The sequence below is a fragment of the Lontra canadensis genome, unplaced genomic scaffold (genome assembly GCF_010015895.1).
Source record: "Lontra canadensis isolate GAN:19392208 unplaced genomic scaffold, GSC_riverotter_1.0 scaffold140, whole genome shotgun sequence".
In the NCBI taxonomy this organism is placed as follows: Eukaryota; Metazoa; Chordata; class Mammalia; order Carnivora; family Mustelidae; genus Lontra; species Lontra canadensis.
In genome coordinates this window covers 2,982,257-3,005,885 of record NW_022631134.1, presented here as the reverse complement: position 1 = coordinate 3,005,885, position 23,629 = coordinate 2,982,257, and the positions used below count along the sequence as shown (strand labels likewise).

Here is a 23,629-nt window from a genome sequence, read left to right as displayed (position 1 = left end):
TTTTGGTATAGTCATTTGTTTTTGTGTCTTTCTCTTCCATTAAATTGAGAATTCTTTGGAAACAGACATTATGTCTTACTCATCTTTGTATTTTTGAATTCTAGCACAGATCTGTTGTATGGCAGCTGCTCACACAGGGCAGATGCACAATTCATTTTTGATGAATAATTTTTAAAAACCTAGGTACAACCTTTCTTTTAAGGCTCAATATTCTCTAATATGTTCTTCATGTGTTAGCCAAGCCTGATTGTTCATTTGTTGTTTTCTGAAAGTACTTCATGATTTCTGTTGTTATGGTCATGTGGATCACTTTGCCTAGAATTCAACCCCTTTTTCTTTGTTACCACCCACCAGCCTTCTTTGTCACTTTTATGCCATATTCTAACACTGTCTGGTGTACAGCTGGCATTCATTAAATGCTCGCTGAAATTCTGCCCATCATTCTAACCTTATCTGATTTGTGCCTGCTTCATGAAAGCTTTCTTTACCAACCTTCATCCCCAAACTGGATATGATGTTTCTGGACATAGATCTTCATTGCATTCATTCTGTGATCCTTATGACATTGAACTTGATGTTTCTCTTAAACATTTTTTGCACGATTCAAAGTCAACCAGTGCTCCAAATGAACACATTTCAGGTCACATTGGAGAAGAAAAGGGAGAATGGTAGATTCCACTGAGAATATTGGGATCAGGTCATAAAGGGTATTAATTCAGTGTTAGGGGTTCTGGATGTTGTTCTGTAGAAAACAAGGAGCCATTGGAGATATCAAAGCAGAAGCAGGATCTGACTTGATGTTTGTGTTAGGAAGATAACTCAGGAGTCCTTTGTTTATCCTCCCTGCTGGATTAGCCATTGCTCAGGGACAGAGGGCATCCTGATCATCCTTGTCATTATTGCAATATCTACACGTTCAGAGTTAGCTAGATGGAATTGAATTCACTAGTTAATTAACTCATTCAACAGAAAACAGCTCAAACCTGGGGGGGGGAAAAAGGATATCAAAGAGTTATCAGAGAAAAAGAACTCAGAGGAAGCTTCTTTTTTGATTTTATGCAATGTAGGACTTTAAAAGATAACTATATTTTCTCATGTTGAAAAATGAGAGAATAACATCCAATTATTTCACCATTCCTAACTGGTTTTAATGATTTAGCAAAAATGAGAAAACTCTCAACTGAAAGTTTGTACACTATTATAATTTTAGAAGAAGAATTTGGTTTTGAATAAAATTTCAGTCCAACAAAAATAGTAGTATAAGAAAGCAACAATTTGATAAGCTGGCTAGTAAAAGGAAGCTTTCAAAGAAAAATGGCCCTCCCTTAGCTTTTTAAAAAACCTTTACAATCCTTTCAGAAAAGCACCTACAATTATATACAGAGAGGTGATCAGTGCATTGGAAATAGTAATTTAATAACCTGAAACGGAGCACTTTTCAAGAAAGATTCTAGCAGAGGTGATAGATATCTATAGGCCTTTTATTGTAGAATCTTGATGCTCATTGTGGTAAAGAAGACACTAAGAGGATTACAACAGGGGTAGAGAGAGGGAGGCAAAAGCCGATATTCTTGATGCATACTTTTTAAAATTGGCTTGAGATAGACTTATCAGTGCCCAACCCCTGACTGTTCTTTTAAAACTCTTATTGACAAGTAAAACCTTTCCTACAGAGAAAAATTTGGAACATATAATCCCTATTAGTAATGTAGGAGATAGATATAACCCTGACAATTACAACCTGTTGCTCTTTTATCCATTTCAAAAAAAGATTTGGAATCTACTACAAAATGACACTTTGGCAAATACATCTTTCAATAGTTCTCTCTTGCTACTTAAATTGATAACATTTTTAGATTGCTTCAGCTTAAGGGCAATAAAATTAAATATTTCCATGCATTGGATGAGATTTAAACTTCATAGTAGTTAATATAAAAGAAAAAACATTAGTTTGAGTAATGCCTAGCTATGGGAAAAAATAGCAGAAAAATGGACTTCAGTGTTTAGCAGGTAATACATTCTGCCAAAATGGAAAGGAAACATATTTTGATCCTAGCCTTTTGGTATAATCAGACTTTAGCACGACATTAGTGACAACTTTTGGTATGGAAACGGCAAGAACAATACCAAATGATGATTTTACAATTGTAACATTCTTGTTAAGAGTTATAAACTTACAACTTGTAAATTCAGCAGTCATGGATACTAGCAGAATGAATTATTTTATATATCACAAAGGAGACTAACCAAAAATGAACACTTTTTTTTTTTATTGTTCTATTTCTTTGGAAGGCAAGTCATTGAAAAATAATGTTTTCTACAAACAATTTATACTGGGAAAAATACAAAATTTTAATTTTAATTTTGAACCAATTGCCATTAGAATAGGACACAAAACTTTAAATAAATTCCCGAGTCCCTTCCTTATTTTTTTAAAATAACTTTTTATTTATTCCTTCCTTATTTTTAAACCAATAGGTGGAAGATATTTGAGGACTGCATATTTACATCTTAGATATTTTGCCTTGTTTGATTGCATAATTATGTACTCACTGGTGCTTTCTGCCTTTAGACTTTTCCAGTTCTTGGTCTTTGAGGTGGGTGTATTAATCAGCTATAGATTTAGGGAATAAAAAGACTAAGAATGAACAGTAGGGACACGAGGAAAGAGATTTTATAACATTTATTATTGTTGTGATTTTATTTTTTAAAAATATTTTATTTATGCATTTAAGAGAGAGAGAGAGAGAGAAAACAAGCAGGGGAGAGTGGCAGAGGGAGAAGCAAACTCCCTGCTGAGCTGGGAGCCCGACATGGGGTTCAACCCCAGGACCTGGAGATCACGACCTGAGCTGAAGGCAGATGCTTAACTATCTGAGCCACCCAGGCTCTCCTTATAGTTGTGATTTAAATTTGTGTATCACATTTTTTAACTTGGCCCTAAATTCATGATCAGAAGTGAAAAATCTTATAAAATTTCTATGTAGCAAATGATTTGTTTTTGAATAAAGGGGGTGATCAGTGAGCTCCTGCTTTCAAGAAAATTCACTGTCTTGTGTTTCATTCCTCAGATCTGTAAATAAACACCATAAGTGTTTCTCTTATGAATTTGCACAGGAATATCAACAGCTTTCATTAGTGATTTGGAAAAAGAAAATTAAACAAGTTTTAAGAGGCCCAGAGTATGCATGCACCTTTTTTTTTTTAATCACTGGCAGCTTTTGTATTAATATAATTTATTCAGACAACTAAAATCATAACAGTCATTTAAAGAGATACATTATCTATCTATCTGTCCATCTTTCTATTATCTATCATCTATCTCCTATATATATATAGGTATTCCAAAGAATAAAAGAAGTTTCCTAATGACCTAATGACACACATGATAATATGTATTTAGAGAATAGCTCAGCCTCAATGCTATCACATACCTGTGTGTGCACGCACGCATGCATGGTAGACCATGTTGCAGGTTGTCAAAGCACTTTTCTTTTATGAATTGTAATTTTCACCATTTTTATCTTTCCCACCTTAATAAGTGTTTGGTCTAAAGCTAAACTATCCAATTAAACTAAAAATGGAAGAAAAGATGAGATCATGAATTGAAATTTAATAGCCACTGTCAATTTTAAATGTATCAAAACCCCAGACTTGGCAAGATTTTTTCTTTTAATAACAGGCAATGAAGCTGAGTTAGTGGGCCTGGCTGAGTCTGGTCTATGTAGAATCACTTGGGAACTGTCCAGCAAAATATCTCTCGAAAAACAGCATGGTGTTAATACTGGGTGCCAACCCAAGACAGACACAAAGAACCCCTTCGCTCTTCACCAATAAGCCAACTGTTAAAAGATTAAACCATGTTGTGGAGATAACAAGAATTTAGGCGCTGGCAGCAGGTGCTGGACAAAGAAGCAGTTGGCAGTACGGTTCTTCTGTCTGACTAATTCCAGTCAAAACAATCTTCTTCCCTGTTGCAGAGGAGAGTTTTGAGTGTGATGGCAACTTGGAGTTAGAAGGTTGAGTAAGAGTGTTACTTTAAATGCTGAGTCCTGTGGTGGGTGGATTAGTAGAATATAGTTTATCATTGTTCAGAAACTGTGGGGGATTCCCCTCCAGAATCCAGCCACTACTGGCTAACTGGGGAAAACACAATCAAAGAGCTGTAAGTCAAATCCGTTTCTGTTGTGGGGTTGCTGCATTTTTAAAATTTTATTTTCACATAAATAATAATAAAGAGAAATAAATTAAAAAAATAAAAAGAAATATTTCTCTTGAGATGTAACTATCTTCCATTGTGGTGTAATTACCAAATATACTAGTTATGTCCTTTTGTTATTACCTGATCACATGTGTAAATATTGCCTTTTAAATGATCATTTAATTTTTGAATTTTTAAGAATCAATTGGTACTTGACAAATATCTAGTGTTAGTGCAGATTTAGAATACACTTTTTAGTATTAGAAAATAATTTAAATGTTTATTGAAGCAATGTCATTTATTGGGTTTAAAGTATAAACTGACATATTCCCATAATCCTATATAAGTAAATATTGATACTTAAAAATTTACTCAGGAAAAGTGATCATATAGGTTAGCAGAAGAGTTTTAAATATGAAGTAGAATATCTACAGGTGATGTGAATGCCTATTTTATAATCATGGCTAAGTGAGAAATGCTAGAAGGTATACAATTTCTTTGATGTATGTAGTCTGATAACAAATATGGGAGACAGGGATACTGTGCCTTACCAGTTAGTTCCCTCCTGTCCTTTCCCACAACTATCATTAAATTCTCAACTCATGTCCCTTTATTCTTAGAAGATTGTGGGGACTCTTAACTGTTCTCCTTTGATGTCCCTGTTCTAGAATCTATGTTGTCTGTCCGTGTGTGTGTGTGTGTTAATGCCTCTTCTGCTGCAAGTTTCTCTAGGGCAAGAAAAAAATGTTTTTAAGATTTTATTTATTTATTTATTTATTTGAGGAAAGAGCACAGAGGGAGAGTGAGAGGGAAAAGCAGACTCCCCACGGGGCAGGGGAGGCTGATGCAGGACTCAATCCCGGGACCCTGGGACCATGACCCAAGCCAAAGGCCGATGCTTAACTGACTGAGCCACCCAGGGGTTCCCAGGCAAGAAGAATATTTTATAATACCCCATACCACATAGTCTAGGGCCTTGCGTATCAGAGCTGATGCTCACCAAGTATTAATTGAATTAAATTAAATGGGATGGAACACTACTACTTCAAAAGAAATCTTTTCAGTCAGAAATATAATGTTCTAGGATAACCTGTTTTGGGTGTGTTGAAGAGGGTGGACTTTCTGACTATACATTTAAAAACACGTACTTCTTCTCATGGTATAGGTGGATCCCAATATTGTCCTTCATGCCTCTGTTTCCATCAAAAAGCGGAGCTCCTCCAGTAGGGAAGCAAGTAGTGGAAGTGAGACTGCGCCGTCCATCCTGTGGCCTGCAGCCAGTGTGTGGCTGATCACAAAGGTACACAACAGTGTCTGATCTCCCCGAGTGACTGCCCATGCTCGCTGCTCACAGTGCGGCTCCAGCTCCTGGTGTCCTCACGCACACAAGCCTACAAGTGGAGGCATGAGCGATTGTCAGGAATGCTACTTCTCTGCTCCTGGTTTGTCTCGTGCAGAGGGCTGCTGTGGATCCCCATGTGAGCATTCAATTCACTTTCACACGTGCCGATTAGTTCATACTCAGAGAATATTTAAACTTGTCACAGAACTTCCGAACAGTCCATACACTCACCATTTTCATGAAGTTTGTCTGAAGGTCATTTGCTTCCACTCCTTAGTCTTCATTGCTGATCTTCATGGAGCCTGGTGGGGGCGCACCCTACAAGGACAGTGTACAGTCTCCCAAAGGACGGTTTTTGTTTGTTGTTGTTATTGTTGTTTTTAATGATTTTATTATTTGATGGAGAGAGACACAGAGAGAGAGGAAACACAAGCAGGGGAGTAGGAGAGGGAGAAGCAGGCTTCTCGCTGAGCAGGGATCCCACTCAGAGCTCGATCCCAGAACCCTGGGCTCATGACCTGAACTGAAGGCAGACGCCCAACGACTGAGCCACCCAGGTGCCCCTAGTAAGGATAGTTTTAAGAGAAATCCTTGAGTATAGAATGTGAACAATGACTAACACATTTTATACCCATGTATTGACACTATTTAATTTTTTAACTTTACTACTATACTAGTGGATCTGATTTAAATTGAAAACATGTAATTGCCCTCCCCTTCCCTCTTGCTATTGAAATATGTTGTGTAATTGCGACCAAATATTTATGTCTGGAAAGAGATAGTGCAGCTTGTGTCTACCCTTCTTATGTCTTACTTTGCCTTCAATCTAGATTATTTTTGCCTCTTCTTAGCACTTCTTTGGGTGCAGAGTCACTCAGGCAGGTTTGCTGCTGCTTTTTGGGGGGCAGGGGATTGCAACTCTTTTCTCAAATGACATTTGGGATTGTCCTTAACTGTTATTTTTTGATTCTCTGAGAGCTAAAAACAAACGTATAGAGTAATTAAGGTACAAGGGCACCAAGAAATGTTCATTTCATATATTCAGGCAGAAAGAGGTTGACATTTCTTTAATCTACTTCCAACTTGGAGACTCTATGAACTACGAACCCTTTTTAAATTGTATTTTGTTTCAGACTTAATAACAATATTTGCAATTTTATTAAACATCTGCTCTATGTTAGGCATCTTCTACATATTTCTTATCTCATTTAATCTTATACATTATACAGCTGAAAAAACTGAGGCTAGTACGTGACAGAGGAAAGATTCTTGGTCTATCTGACTTCAAAATTTATACCTTTTCACTGTAATGTAAAACGCTGCTCTGTATTTGGCTAATGTCTGAGCATGATGGAAGTTCTTAAGCGTTAGCATTGCCACTGAACATTTGCGTGACCTTGGGTAAGTCACACACTGTATCTGGGCTTTAGTCTTATCTGAAAAGAGTTGGACCAGCTGATATGATATGAAGAGTTCCTTTCGAGATCTCATATTCTGCAATTTTATGGTATCTGTTTCTACAATTTCATGATAGCAAAAAATCTGTACTTGTCTAAAATTTCCTCAGAAATAATTGAAATGCTTACTGAAAAGAGGATGGGCTTTTGGAGTTAGATGGGTGGGAATTAGAATGCCTGTGTGACCTTGAAAAAGTTACTTAGCTGCACTAAACCACTGTTTCCTCATCTATAAACTGAAGTTAGTCATACCTACCTTGCACAGTTGCTGGGGTGACAAGTAAGAAAGCACTGTGAAGTTCAAGCATAGGATCTGGTATACAGAAAATGCTTAATAAATGTCCTTTTATCCTCACCCCAAGGAATTTTCTTGCTGTAGAGACAAGCTTGTTCAAATGAAGATTCCATCCAGTATTTATTAGAACCAAAATTAAAAAGAAATACTTTTCCCAAGTTATCATATATTTCTTTAGCACACAATGAAAGCATGAGATATAAAAGTTACATGCTAAAAAGAAGACAATTTTGAAACTCTTTTTAGATTGAATGCTCTCTCCCTTTTTTCAAAATAAATATTTTTACTTGTTAGGATAGACACTTTCGCATGCCATAAATCTTCAGTGTGTGTAAATAAATTCTTCAGTGGTTGTCACTTATTTAAAATGTGTTGTTGATTCCCTAAGTAAGAAAATTGTTAATTGGCCATTTAAACAATATTCCAAACCAATTTCCTTATCAGAGTATCCTAACATTTAAAACAAAAACAGTGCACAACCACCTTAAAATGTTTAACCCATGGTATTTAGACCCAGAATAAAACTTTAAACTGGTACGAAGGTTAAGGATTTGTTTCAATCTTTTCAGTTCACTGCACTTTTTTCTTTTCCTGTGCATACATATTTCAAGTAAGCTCTGTGGTTATAACTATAACAAGTGACACATGATGGACCCCAAATCACTGCCCTGTGAAATATGCACAGAAAAAAAAGGACAAATGAAGATATCAAGGTCTGTTTTATTTTGCACTGAACTGTAAAATGCCACCCTTGTTGGACAGAAGATCACTGATTCTGAGCAGGGCTCACTGACTGCTAAGTTGTGGGTAGTGTTTCACTTTCAGCAACTGTTAATATCCGGGGTTATCCAGGCATAATGACCTCACTATTTGTGACACATTGTTGAATTTTCTGGTTCTTTTAACTTATTTAGACCTTTCTCTCCCCTCTCTATTCATTGGAAGGCTGGAATGATCCTGAGCCGGGCGATAACGCAGGGCTGCCTAGCTATTGGTCATCCAATCAGAGTCAAGGCTGCTGAGGGAACATCACTAGAAGGATATAAATTAATCCTACAGAAAAGGTAATGCTTATGAGCTATTTAGCTAAAAATAATAAATGTTAATTTCAAGATTTCTGAGCAGTCAAATCACGATGCCTCCCACCTTAGATGTAATATTCATTAAGTGTTTAAATTTGTGTTCTATAATATCAACATTAATTTTCTAACCACAAATAAGCTTGAAAATGTATGTCAGTTTGGTAGTATTTCTTAGGCATTTTTGAAAGTGAAATGTTGGCGTTCAACATGTACCTATGATGTAGACAAGCTGCTGCTTTAGTCTATAATTATTAGAACTCACTTCTTTACATGCATTTTGATTGTTAATTTAAATATTTAATGTTGTGTGTGTATTCTTAACCTTTTTAAAATCTTCTGAATAGGAAACACTGAACTGGGAAAGAAAAATTGAGGAGACAAAAATTGAGGAGACCCTACATGAGATGTAGGGCATCAAAAGTCTCCTTCCTATTTGTTTTTGCTGACTTGGTAACTAATCTAGAAAGCAGATTAGTGTTTGCCTGGAGATAGGACGATGGGGAGGGATAGGAGATCAAGATTACAAAGGGGCACAAGGAAACTTTGGGGTGATTTTTGGGGGGGAGAGATGGATATGGGTATGTTCACGATCTTGATTGTTGTGATAGTTTAATAGGTTTATACATGTTTCAAAACTTCTCAAATTTTACACTTTTAAATATATGCCTGTCAGTTGTGCAATATTTTACAGTGTTGTGTGTCAGTTGTTTCTCAAAAAGCTGTTTTGTTTGTTTGTTTTTTAAAGATTTCACTCATTTATTTGACAGACAAAGATCACAAGTAGGCAGAGAGGCAGGCAGAGAGAGAGGGGGAAGGAGGTTCCCTGCTGAGCAGAGAGCCTGATGCGAGGCTCGATCCCAGGACCCTGAGATCATGACTTGAGCCGAAGGCAGAGGCTTTAACCCACTGAGCCACGCAGGCGCCCCAAAAAAGCTGGTTTTAAGAAGTACAAAAAGACAAACTAGGGGAACAAACAAAAAAATCAAAATGGGTAAGGAATGACTGAGTGCTTACTTTGGAGGGAAGTTTTGGGGGGAGAGCACTGTCAGTGGAAGAGTTAACCAGTGGTTTAGGTCAAAATGGCAGGTTTCTGGAAAGGTTATCTATAGCTTGATGAACACACTCTTCATGCCTATGGCTCTCCCTGGTCTTACTGGATCCTGAAATTAGTGCTGATCTGGCCTGAACCCACTGAGGTTTATTTCCTGCTCTGGCCAGGATCATCATGGAACTGAGTGGGGCTGAAACCTTGTCCTTGCTGCTTAGAAAAAAGAGCTTGGGCAAAAAAAGAGATGATAATTAAAACAAACAAACAAACAAAAACAAACAAACAAAAAAAAACCACTGTAGTAAGTTTTACTTGAAAAAAATCTCCATTTTACAAGAAAGATTTTGTTTAATTCAGGAAAGAAGGGAAGAAGGGAGAGGGAGAGAAGGAGAGAGATAGGATGGGTGGGTAAGGGGGAAAGGGGATGATCCCTATGTAAATGTAGATTATTTGCCTTTATATTAATGCAATTTGATTTTTATCTGAGAAACAAAATCTGTTGTAAGGTAGAAGCAAATAGTAGAAAATTTGGAAAATTACAAGTTCTCACGAACGGTGAAGCTATTTGTTTTTTAGAAAGCAGTAGGGACCAAGATTTTTAGAGTTTACCTTATCTCTGGTACTTTTCAAGTATATTTATCTTTTCTAAGAGTATCTGAAGTGCCTCTTTGTCTTATTTTTTTAAAACAAAACCATATTTTATTATAAATAACATAAATTTATTTATTATAACATATATTAACATATATTTATTATAATATATAATATATATAACATATATTTATTATAATATATATTACATTTATTATAAATAACATAAACTTATTTATAATTTATTTATTATAAATAACATAAATTATTATAAATAACATAAATCTTCATACAACTTCTAGAGACAATATTTTTTCCTTTTCTCTTACGTAGTGTAATACGATTTTAACAAAAACTATGAATCAAGACGTAGTCTTTTCAATACTAAAAACAATAGAACTAACACTTAAAGTAGCAACCTGACAACTCACAGAGAATATTGCAAACATATCATGCCTCATTTGTTTGGTTATGTCTCCTTTGGTATCACTCATTCTTATTTAGTATAGCAAGTGCTTGCACATATTTGTTTATTAATATTTTTTCTGTTATGTGCATCTGACTATGAGTAGATGAAAGGCAAACCAACGATGTCATTACCAAATGATCTGAAAATCATAGAAAATTAAAAAATCATAAACCTTAAAATAAAAAATGCTTCTTTCTAAAAGATATTTTGGACATCTTATAGACAAATCAGTTGCATCAAAGTCTTTTAATAAGGCCACCAATTAAATCTTGATTTTGCTTCAGTTTTAAAGAATATGGATATGTAGGATTTGGCTTTTACTGTTCAATTCACAATCTAATTAGGGCAGCACCCCCATTCATCCACACACAGAGGTTAGATTATGGAGACTACAAAATTGGGCCCATGGATTTTGTTTGGCCTGCACATTATTGTAATATTTTGAATTGGTCGTGAGCCTATAGAAATAGGGAGATTTTACACAAAAGTAACATATTTCTGTCTTTTCTTGCAAAAAATCAGAAGAATGGGCAGTACTGAACTCTCATCATCTCATTTTACCAGTGAGGCAGGAACAGATTCAGATGGAATATATCCTCTGGTTTGCTCTACTTTCTACTGTTCCCAATAGTAGCCCTCACTCTAGCTCTAGCCTGCTTCATTCATTTCTAATCCCTGTCTGATAATCTTTACTGTCTTTCTTTTTTTTCCCTTCAAAGTAGAAATCACACAACAAATATAATATTTATTTATTTATTTATTTACTGTCTTATTTCAATGTTAATTTTTCAGTTATGGTGTTTTGCATCTTCTTTTTATTTTCCCCACTTAGGTCTTGCTGGAAATAGAATGATAACCTGCCAACATTAATCTAGAGTAGGTTAAACAAACACTGCTCTAAGGACACCATTAACTATAACCACCAAGTGTAGCTGTGTAGTGCTAGGTGCAGAAGATGAAAAGACAGATAGAAGGGAAAACAGCACATCACCAGGTAATTAGAGAGATTGAAAGTCATCTCTTTGGTCAGGTCCTGAAGTTTAGGAGGCTAAGAGAATAAAGCAGAATGACAGACTGCCCCATTGTAGAAAGGACCATTTGGCGTTTAAGTAATATTCAAACACACAGATAACACTATTAGAAATGTCAACATCAAGTAGAAAATTGTCTATATGTAACTTCACAGTTGGATTGATGGATCAAATTTCTTATCTCTACTCCTACTGTGTTAAGAATCATGGAGGGGAAATCCCTTTCCTCTGTTTTTTATGGATCCTACTTTTGATCTGTGTGCATTGGAATATCCAGACATATCTGAAGCTATCTGGGAAAATAGATTTGTAATTGTGAAGCATGATATAATAGTCCTCCTTATAGTCAACTGGGAAATAATGAGCTTTAGCTTATGAAATTTCCCCTAACTGAACTGTGATTATGGGCTGCCTTATGGTCTCTACTGTCTGATAAATGGTGTATTTAAAAAAAAATGTATGTGTGTATGCACATGTGTATGTGTGTGTATACACACTTTGTAGATTCCCAATAGAAATAGGAAAGTGCATATGCATACTCAATGAGCAAGCTTCTCAGGGCTTAGTTCTCTCCTTACTTGTAAAAAGAGAGTATGTGACTAGTCTTGGAAGTCCTATGCTTTCGGAGAAGGAAGGACTCTTAAGAGCATCTCTTCTAAACCCTTCTTTACAAGTAGAAGTAGTAACAGTGGTGATAGTGGTGGTTGTGATAGTGATAATAATGTAATTATCTCTATAAGAAATTCCAAGTCCACTAGAGACTAAATGTTCTAGAAAGGTCATATATCTGATCTAGCTAATGTCAGATCCAGATCCAGAACTTAGTCCAGTACATGTTATGCTATTTATAACTTTGATTCTTGGATGGAATACTGCTTCTTCATTTTCCTCTCTTTCTTTCATTATTGATATTGTTATTGCTATTTTTTAGTTTTGTTTTTCTCTATAAAAAATCTTTTAAGCTTGCTGCTTGTTTACCAAAAAGAGGAAATTCTATGCTATTTTCTAATTCAGTCCCATATAAACATCATTGCATATTGGATCTAAGTTTGATTTTTCTACATATAAAATATCTTTAAAAATAAACAGATGTACTTATGTTTGTGCAATTTTATTTTTTAAAGAAGTCACTATATTTTAGAATGATATCTTCTCCCCTGCTTAGTGTAGATGCCACATGAGAATCTTGTTTTTTATAACTTTGGTAATAAAATTTAAAGGTAACGTTTATAGATAAATGCTTAGAAAGACTCTTGATAAGGAAATTACTAGCAAGCTCACAAGGCTTATATATGATTTGAAACTGCATGCTGTTTGCAAAATTTCCTGCATGCTGTTTGCAAAATTTCCAAAAAGGCAATTCTTGAACAGAATTTGAGCTATGATAAAATTTGAGAAATGCTAGGAAATTTGCATTTCTTTCAGAATTATTCCTTATTTTCTTAATCGAGGTATAATTTATGTTCTTTAGCTACCCACTAAGAATATCTCCTAAGCCGCTGTATATTAAATTCAAAACATTTTTCATAACGGCCTTATTAATTTTTAGGGTGATTACATTTTGACATTTTATTCACATATCTATTTATTCAAAGATATCTTTAATCTCCTATCATAGGCACTGTAATCAGTTCTTAGGACACTTGTGGTTTCTGCCCTCATACCGTTGACAATCTGGTAAACATCTTTCCTGTTGTAATATTATTTGGGGAAAAGATGCGACAAATCAGAAAATCAAAACTGAAATAGATGTAGTTTATGTTTTTATAATCACATTCATCCTCTAGTCAACATGATAATTCAATTAAAAGACAAAATTCTGGATTTTATAGCTTTTGACAGTTAGCATTAGTATATTAATTACCAATTGCAGATGTCTTACATTTTAAAAAATTATCATTTTCCACTTTATTTATCTTGAAGAAATATGCTCACAATAATTTATGCAACAGGAGGAATTGCCTATATGCAATAATGTTGTACTGAGTTATAGCTGTTCTGCATTAAAATGATCTAAGTTTTATCAAAACCCAGCACACTTCCATCAAAGCATTACAGCAGTCATTCTATTATTATTTTTAAAAGGAGTGTAGTTATAAGCTTGGGATTGACAACCCAATGGTTGAAACATGAGCTTTTTTGGTACCTCAGGAGAATTTGTATAGTATGAGAATATTTATTGATTATATGAACACAACTGTATAAAAAATTCTATATTCACACTAAAGTGTGTTAAGTCACTAAGATTATGTATCAGATTCTAACCAGTGAGCCTAAACTGTTGATTCCATTTTCAATCTTCAAGTAACACAAAGTAATTTGTGTTATACTTTTCTAATCTAATTGAGAAGACATGCAGAAATTCAGGTGCTCTGGGTTCTACTATCTATTTGATACTACCTAGCTCTTTGATTTTTGACCAGCTCACTTCATCTCTCTTTATTGCACTTTATTCATCTCAGTTCCCTTCAAATTCTCAGTCTATTTGTTGTTGTTTTGGATAATGAATTCCATTTTCTAAGTCATACATTTTAGCTCAGGACCCTAAGTCAAAAACTTTTTGAAAACTCTTCTTTTCCTTTATTAATTACAACATAAAAAGGTCTCCAAAAGGACTATTTCTCCTCATACTTCCCCCATCCTACCCAGTGCTGAAATAGAGCAACAATTATATTTGTCTAAAGCCTGATAACAAGATTCTTAGCTTAGGGATCATTTAGACCTTGAAAGATGTTTCATAAAAAAAACTTTACCTAAGTATTCATGTTTTCTCATATCTCTGCTTCCTCTTCTACATTCTAAATTCACTTTCTTTTCATAGTGTCACGTTCCCTTCTTCTTTCCTCAAATTTGACATCTGGAATTTATCCTTGCCTTCTGTTTCTAACCTGCATTCCATTTATTCAATCACCAAATCAATTCTCCTTTCATAGTAAGTATGTAGTCTTTCCTTCCCCCATTGCTCTCATCACTGTAGTTCAGTGTTTTTAAAAGTCTTATCTGTAGACCACACACATTCAAATTCCCTAGGGTTCTTAACAATGGTAATCACTTGCAATACCTGTTAATGTAGATGGGGGTGGGGGGGGCGTCCAGACCTTCAGAATCAAAGTTCTGAGGATAGGGGCTTGGAAACCTACAGTATTATCAAGCGTCTATTTCACCATGCCCAAGAATTCTTCACATTTTCTAATATAAACTGGATGTGGGTAAAAGGCTAATGCACACTCAGCCAGTTTTGGAAAGCTACCTTGACATGTTCTACCCAGATCATAAAGTGCCTCACTTTAATAGAGCATTACCTGACATTTCTTATTCCCAACCATTGAAGTTTCTGTCAAAACTCAGAGGCAGTAGGAAAAATCGTGTTTAACATCCTATTACACTTAATTTAATACATTTGTCCTGTCTATGTAAGGTTTCTAAATATTAGTGAATACAAGATTAATTTAGGCATGATTAAGTTAATCACATTCTAGTCTTTCTTTCTTTCTTTCTTTCTTTCTCTCTTTCTTTCTTTCTTTCTTTCTTTTTTTTTTAACTCATATTTGGTTTAGAAAATCTGATATTCCGTAATAAAATTTTCTGGTCATTTCAGAAACAGGTGTCCAAGGTTCCTCATTTTCCATGGTATCTTCTTCCATCCTATCCACTTAATCCTTATACTTAATTAAGCCTCTTTTTGCCTCATAAAGAGAGGATCTTCTTTGGGGACAGAAATTTCTATAATATTTTTATTGATTCTCTTTAATCTCTAAAGCTCCTAATCATTGTTGTCATGGGTAATACACATACCACCACCACCACCACCACCACCACTTTGGGTACCAAGGAAATCAGTTGTCTTAGGGAAGGAAGGCTTCCGTTGCTGATGCAGCAATGATGGTAGAATGGTAGAATCCTTGGGAGAGTCTGGGCAGTCCTCCTTCTGCCAGGATATGGAAAATGATCCTTTCATTTGAAACCTAGAAAATGTTTCAGTGTGATGAAAAGTTGTCAGTCTCTAAATTACATTTTCATTACAGACATAAAGGAGATAATTCTCAAAAGTGGGTGTTTGGAACTGACAGCTGCATTTATTCGAAGGTAAGGACTTTGTAAGTCATAGCTTTTAGTCGTATATTTTTCTGTTCCTAGATTCTGACAAGTATTCTTATTGTTGAGAGCAAGAAATGCTTTTGCTACACAAATATATCCCTGTGCCCAGAAGTTTAAAATTTAACTTAACTCAATACTTTCCTGTGGGGTTTTGACTTTAAAGTACAAGTTTTCTAAGACCAAAAATAATTCTTTCCAATTAATTGCTATGATACAGTCTAGCATTTCAGGGCATCAGTTTTTTCTTTCTTTCTATTAATTTTAAATTAAATTAAATTAAATTAAATTACTTTTTATTGAGGTATAACTGATATGTAACATTGTATAAATTGAAGACATACAGCATATTGCTTTGTTACTTTATCTATTGCAATATGAAATCATAGCATTCACTAACACCTCTACCACATCATATAATTATGTCTTTTTTTGTGGAGATTAAGATTTGCTCTCTTAAAAACTTTCGAGTATGTAATATATTGTTGACTATAATCACTATGCTATACTTTAGGTCTCCAGGACTCATTGATCTAATAGTTGCCAATTTACACCAGTCAACAATATCTCAATTCCCTCATCCTCTAGCCCCTGATTACCTACCTTCCTTTCTCTGTTTCTATGAGTTCAGCTCTTTTAGATTCCACATATAAGTGATATCATGCAGTGTTTGTCTTTTGTCTGACTAATCTCACTTAGCATAATGCTCTCAAGGTCCATCCATGTCATAGCAAATGGCAGGATTTCCTTCCCTGTTATGGCTGATGAATATTCCATTGTATATATCACATCGTCTTTATCCATTCATCAGCTGGCACTTAGGTCATTCCATATCTTGGCTATTATGAGTAATGCTGCGATAAATATCAAAGTGATACCTACATAAGTTTTCTTAGTCATTAAAATGAGGAGATTGGCACTTTGGAAAACTGGCAGTAACTACTGAAGTTGAACATGTCTATACAACGCAGCAATGTACTCTGGGGGGGGACACAATTCAACCTATAACACAGAACATGGAAGTTATTGAGGTAGTCCCTCTCAGCTCCAGATCTGCAGTTTTTCACCAGGTACCCACCTCAGGGAACTTCAGAGCAGAGTATTGGTGTAGGGCACCTTCATACGAATGGTTTCCTTGAGCATGTTCCTTGTGGGTGGCTTTATAGTGGAGTGTCACCAGCTTGGCCCCTCCCCATGGACAGCTTCTCCTGGTGCTCCAAAGGCAGGTTTATAGTAAATCCTGTGAGTTGAACTGCCTCAGGGACTTCTTCAACATCCAGTGAGCCATGGCTGTGCCCTTGTTGATGTGGTTTTGATCTCAGCCTTGGGTCAGGCCTCTTCTTTGAGCATTCTGTCTCAGGCCTAGCAGTACTGGCTGCTCCATACCTACTATTCACATATTCTTCAGTGTCCTTGTTAACTCTTACTTGCCAATTTCCCAACAACACTCTAATCCTCTGCTACTCATTATTTATATTAAACTTTTCCTATTCAAATTACTATGTGTTTATATCTCCTTATTGAACCCTGAATGCTAAAAATAATAGCTTTATTTCTCTAGTGTCCTGGAATGACATGATCTGCTCTGTTTTAGAAATTTAGAAACTTTAATACAATTTAAATTTAAAAATTAACATAATACCATTTCTTTGAGTAGCTTTTTGTTGGTACACTGGCTAAAATTCCAACCCACTCACTAACTTAGGCAGGACTGTATAGTTTTAGCACTGGTTCTAGGCTGGGAATTTGACAGAGGCATCAAATGTCAAAACATTTTTAAAACAACCTTTATCCAGCTTCATTCTGAGGTTCACCCCAGCTTTCCTCTTGTCCTGTTTCTGACTCTACTACATTCCTGAGCCAAAAGCTCTAGGTTAGTGGAGAGGAAGTCACAGAAAGACCAAGACTGCTTATACATCTTGGTAAAAATAAAAAGTAGCATTTTTTGTTTTAGAGAGAAAGAGGGACAGAGAGAGCGCATGAGCAGGGAGAATGGTAGAGAGAGGAGAGAATTTTAAGCAGGCCCTACACTCAGTACGGAGCCTGACGTGGAGCTCAGTTTCATGACCCTGAGATCATGACCTGAGCCAGAATCAAGAGTCAGATGCTTAACTGACTGAGCCACCTAGGCACCCCATTAAAAGTAGAATTCTGAGACTGCTTTAAAATATTCTTCTAGCTCTTTGGCCTGTACCTGCTCATGTGGACTTCATTCTGAAATAGATCTAAACAGAGCTGATTCCTGGTATCCAAGAACACAGTTCTGTCCTATATAAGTATTGCCCTTCCCACCAACAGACACAGAAGAGCAGAACCAAGGTTTAAGTGTATTTTCTTCTTTTCTCTCCCCAAATTCAGGTCCTAAACATCCAGTTTTACTCTATAATTTTTACCTCCCTTTCTTGCAATCTATAATTTCCTAATTATTCCCAATAGTACATTCCCAACAGTAGCTAGCAAATAATTCATACTTTTGTGTTTCAAACACAATAATTTTTAAGAGGATTTTGATTCTAAAAATTTTAATATTCCATTCCCAAACAAAATTGCTATTCTTTTTTTTATTGTAATTCACAGAGCAAAACTATTGATGAAGAATTTTATTCTTTTAGAGGTTTAGAAATTTTTAGTATATGTGCTGCCGAAGCGAGCACAAGGTTTAGAAATTTTTATTAGATCTAAATTTAGTCACATCCAAAATTATATCCATCTAGCTAAGGCTAAAATGGAGAATAACTTGATAATTATTTGTAGCTGGATCATAAATGGAGCTCATTACATTTATTAAAAAAAGAAGACAGAATTAGTTTAGGATATTAATAACTAATCTTGATTCTACCACTTATTGGTTGTGTGGCATTATCCAAATCATGTGGCCTATTGCAAGATTCACATCATTTGTCAGCAAAAGGGAGACATTAGTACTAATATTTTGCGTATTTAACACAGATTCTGACCTACCAATAGATTCTGGCATATTGATTCTAGCTAATTGGTACTTTGTAGTTATTAATGATAATAATAATAATGAACAAATTTAAATTATTTAAATATTTAAGTATTGCATTTTGTTACATTGTTTTTATTTGGATAAATTTTGTTTCTTTTATTTGGCTTGATTTTAAGGTTAACTATTTCTCTATTCATTTTTAAACAGATAAGGCTGATTATTTCCTTTATATAATCCACCAGTTCCATCTAAATTAAATATTTAAACTTTAGGGTTTAAATATGTAAATAAATAAACAAGTAAATAAAAGTAAATAAAATAAGTAAATAAAATCTTTTAAAAAAAAGATGTAAACTTTAACACAGAACCATAAAAATATCTAGAAGAAAGTCTGGATTAAAGCATCTAACCCAGCACAGAAATGAGTTGCATTTCTACACACGAACAAAGGGACAGAAGAAAGAGAAAATAAGGAGTTGATCCCATTTACAATTGCACCAAAAATCACAAGATACCTAGGAATAAACCTAACCAAAGAGGCAAAGGACCTGAAGTCAAAAAGCTAGAGAAAGCTCATGAAAGAAATTGAGGAAGGGAAGTGCCTGGGTGGCTCAGTCAGTTAAGCATCTGCCTTCACCTCAGGTCATGATTTCAGGGTCTTGGGATGGAGCCCTGCATTGGACTCCCTGCTCAGTGGGGAGTCTTCTTCACCCTCTTTCTCTGCCCTCCCCACTTCCATTCCTGCTCTCTCTCTCAAATAAATAAAATCTTAAAAAAAAAAAAAAGAAATCAAGGAAGACACAGAAATAGAAAAATGTCCCATGCTTATGGATTGGAAGAATGAATGTTGTTAAAATGTCTATGCTTCCTAGAGCAATCTATACATTCAATGCAATCCCTATCAAAATACCATCAACTTTTCTCATGGAGCTGGAACAAATAATCCTAAAATTTGTATGGAACCAGAAAAGACCCTGAATAGCAAAAAAGAAAACCGAAGCTTGTGGCATCACAATTGCAAACTTCAAGCTTTATTACAAAGCTATAGTCATCAAGGCAGTGTGGTACTGACGTAAAAACAGACACATACATCAATGGAACAGAACAGAGAGCCCAGAAATGGACCCTCAACTCTATGGTCAACTAATCCTGGACCAAGCAGGAAACAATGTCCAATGGGAAAAAAGTCGCTTCAACAAATGGTATTGGGAAAATTGGACAGCCACATTCAGAAGAATGAAACTGGACAATTTCCTTATACCACACACAAAAACAGACTCAAAATGGATGAAAGACCTCAATGTGAAATAGGAAGTCATCAAAATCCTGAGGAGAACACAGGCAGCAACTTCTTCGACCTCAACCGCAGCAAATTCTTCCTAGAAACATTGCCAAAGGCAAGGAAAGAAAGGGCAAAAATGAACTATTGGGACTTCATGAAGGGAAAAAAAACCTTATGCACAGCAAAGGAAACAGTCGACAAAACCAAAAGACAACTGATAGAATAGGAGAAGATATTTGCAAATGTCTTATCAGACAAAGATTTAGTATCCAAAATATATAAAGAACTTACCAAACTCAACACCCAAAGAACAAATAATCCAATCAAGAAATTGGCAGACGATATGAACAGACATTTCTGCAAAGAAGACATTCAAATGGCCAACACATGAAAAAGTGCTCGACATTACTTGGCATCGAGGAAATACAAATCAAAACCACAATGAGATACCATTTTACACCAGTCAGAATGGTTAAAATTAACAAGTCAGGAAATGACAGATGTTGGCGAGGATGCAGAGAAAGGGGAACCCTCTTGCACTGCTGTCAGGAATGCAAGCTGGTGCAGTCACTCTGGAACATAGTATGGAGATTCCTCAAAAAGCTGAAAATAGAGCTACCCTGATGCTGGGTTATAAACCCAGCAATTGCACTGAAAGGTACAACTATGGTGATCAAAAGGGGCACCTGCACCCCAGTGTTTATATCAGCAATGTCTACAATAGCCAAACTACAGAAAGAGCCCAGATGTCCATCAACAGAGGAATGGATAAAGAAAATGTGGTACACACACACACACACACACACACACACACACACACAGAGGAATACTACTCAGCCATCAAAAAATGAAGTCTTGCCATTTGCAACAATGTGGATGGAAGTAGAAGGTATTATGCTAAGTGAAATAAGTCTATGAAAGACAATTATATCTTCTCACTCACATGTGGGATTAAAGAAACAAAATAGAGGATCATAGGGGAAGGGAGGGAAAAACAAAACAAGATGAAATCAGAGAGGGAGAGATAAGAGACTCTTAATCATAGGAAACAAGCTGAGGCTTGCTGGAGGGGTCGGTGGGGTGGGTTGATGGGGTAATAGACTTTAATGAGGGAATGTGATACAATGACCACTGGGTATTTATAAGACTGATGAATCACTGAACTCTACCTCTGAAACTAATAATACACTATATGTTAATTTTATTAAAAAAAAAAAAAGAAGAAAAAAACCCCAAAGCATCTAACTCAGACTATTGGTGAGTAGACATCTTAATGTCTACTTACTTACTTACTACTTAGTAGACATATTTATACATACATAAATATGTAGACATATTTAATGTCTTAATGTCTATATTTGCATAGAACATAGAATCCACAAGGAAAATGACTAATCGTTAATGACTTTGAGTACATAAAATTTTAAAAACTCCTTAATCTTAAACAGCATAGGGAAGAGCCAATAGAGAAATATGACAAACAGGGAAAATCTTTCCAATATAAATGTCAGAGATAGGGTAGTACCCTTAATATATAATAAGCTTGATAAAGCAGTAGAAAAAGATAAACATTTCAATAGAAATACAGGTAAAGGATGTGAAAAGAAAATACATGACAAAAGAAAAATTAGAAGAGCCAAACCAAATAAAAAAATTCAGCCTCCCTAGAAATTAAAGAAATGTAAAATAATGAGACATTATTTTCTTCCTGTTAAATATCAGTAGATATAAAAGTAGGAATATCCAATGTTGATGAAAGTGTGAGAAAACAAACATGTACATTTCCTTTTTTTGTATTTATATTTGTGGAGGTTTTTTTTTTTTGTAGTTTGTTTGTATTATTTATAGCTGTGTAACAAATTACCTTCAAACATAGTGATTTAGAACAATAGATATTTATTATCTCAGTTTCTGTGGTCCAGGGATCTGGGAGTGGATTAGCTGGATAGTTCTGACTCAACATCTTTTTTGAGGTTGCAGTCAAGATATCAGCAAGGACTGCAGTCATCTGAGATTTGACTACCATCAAAGATCTGCTTTTATTTTTTTTAATTTAAGTCCAATTAGCCTACATATAGCATATCATTAGTTTCAGATGTAGAGTTCCATGATTCATCAGTTGTATTTAACACCCAGCGCTCATCACATCACATGCTCTCCCTAATGCCCATCTTCTGATTACCCCATTCCCTCCCTGACTTCCCTTCCAGCAACCTTCAATTTGTTTCTTATAGTTAAGAGTCTCTCAAGGTTTGTCTCCCTCTCTGATCACTTCCCATTCAGTTTTCCCTCCCTTCCCCTATGATCCTCTGAGCCGTTCCTTACATTTCACATATGAGTGAAACCATACCATAAATCTTTCTCTGATTGACTTATTTCTATCCACGCCAATGTAAATAGTGAGTATTCACCCCTTCTGATGGGTGGGTAACATTCCATTTATTATGTATAAATATACCCATATACCAAGGAACTGAAGCCTCTTGTCAACAGCAATGTAAGTATGCTTAGAAGCAGATCTTCCATGTAACAGGAAAACAAAATGGAAGCTACAGGGTCTCTCATAACCTAATCTCAGAAGTGGTGTAACAACGCTTCTGGCATCGCATTGGGCCACATATATCAATCCTGCTATAATATAGGAGGGACCAGACAAGGGTATGAATACTAGGAGGTAGGGAACATTGGGTGCTATTTAGGAGACCAGGATAATATTTCTGAGGGTCAGTTTAGCAATATTTATCAAAATCTATAAAAATACATATCCCTTTTGATTCAGAAATTACAGTTACAGCAACTTACCTGAAGGAATTAATTAATAGTATGTACTATAATGTATCTTTAAGGGTATTTATTAGAACTTTGTAATAGTGAAAATTGAAAACAGGTAAAGTAATCAACAGTGAGATTGTATAAATATGGTATATATTTATTATGTATACTATATGCTGATATTACAAATAATGTAGAATAATTGATGACAGAGGAAAATGCTAATGTGATTGAGAAAAATCAGATAAAACATTTATTTATACTGTATCAAAGATTGTCTGTGTGTAGAAGCAAAACTGGAAGTTTCTACATAAAACAGGTGGTAGGGAGATGAATAATTATGTCCTTTAAATTTCTCTGTACTTTCTAAGTTTTCTATAAAAAGCATTTGTAATCAGAAAAAAAGAATCACTTTTTAAAAATATGCCTGATCATGTACTGACCAGGAGGAGATAGATCATCTAGAGTTTAAAGTATTCTAGGAGAGATTCTGCAGACCTGCTTGCTGTATTTTTCATGAGGATAGGAGTCTTCCTGTGGAGTCCCAGGTTTGGTCAAATATGTTGACTTTCTAATGTACCTATGGTTAGGAAAATATCACAAGGAAATGGGATGCCTTTTAGCAACCAGAGAGTTATCACTGTATCCTGAGGGTAATATTGGTCAGCATGAGATTTCAAGAAGATTCTTAGTTTTCAGAGAAAACTTCTCCCTCAAGAGAGTAGAACTTACCGCCCAAAGCTGGAAAATGGCACAGCTGGAATTTGAAACTAGAATAATACAGTACTGTTAATCAGTGTGTACTGGGAGTATTAGTTAAAGCTTTTAAAGTGGGAATGATGTGATCAAAGATGTTTTAGTAAATACATTATTTTTATCCAATTATTGTTATACAAATTATTAAACTCTATCTTCAGTTTAATAAAACTGTGGCTAAAGTGGATTCAAATGAGAAAGATACAATGAAGCCCAAAGGGCTGAGGGGCTTGAGAAATAATGAGGGTTAAGACATTA

General features: G+C 35.3%; 1 protein-coding gene across 1 annotated transcript in view; it reads left to right on the top strand.

Moving 5' to 3' along the window:
- Positions 1 to 23,629, top strand: part of DCDC1 (doublecortin domain containing 1) — a 214,437-nt gene that overhangs the window by 34,230 nt on the left and 156,578 nt on the right. The window contains exons 7-9 of the mRNA XM_032843444.1: positions 5,367 to 5,501; positions 8,241 to 8,359; positions 15,542 to 15,602. Of these exons, the coding sequence (XP_032699335.1) occupies positions 5,367 to 5,501; positions 8,241 to 8,359; positions 15,542 to 15,602 (315 nt within the window). The remainder of the gene's footprint in view (positions 1 to 5,366; positions 5,502 to 8,240; positions 8,360 to 15,541; positions 15,603 to 23,629) is intronic.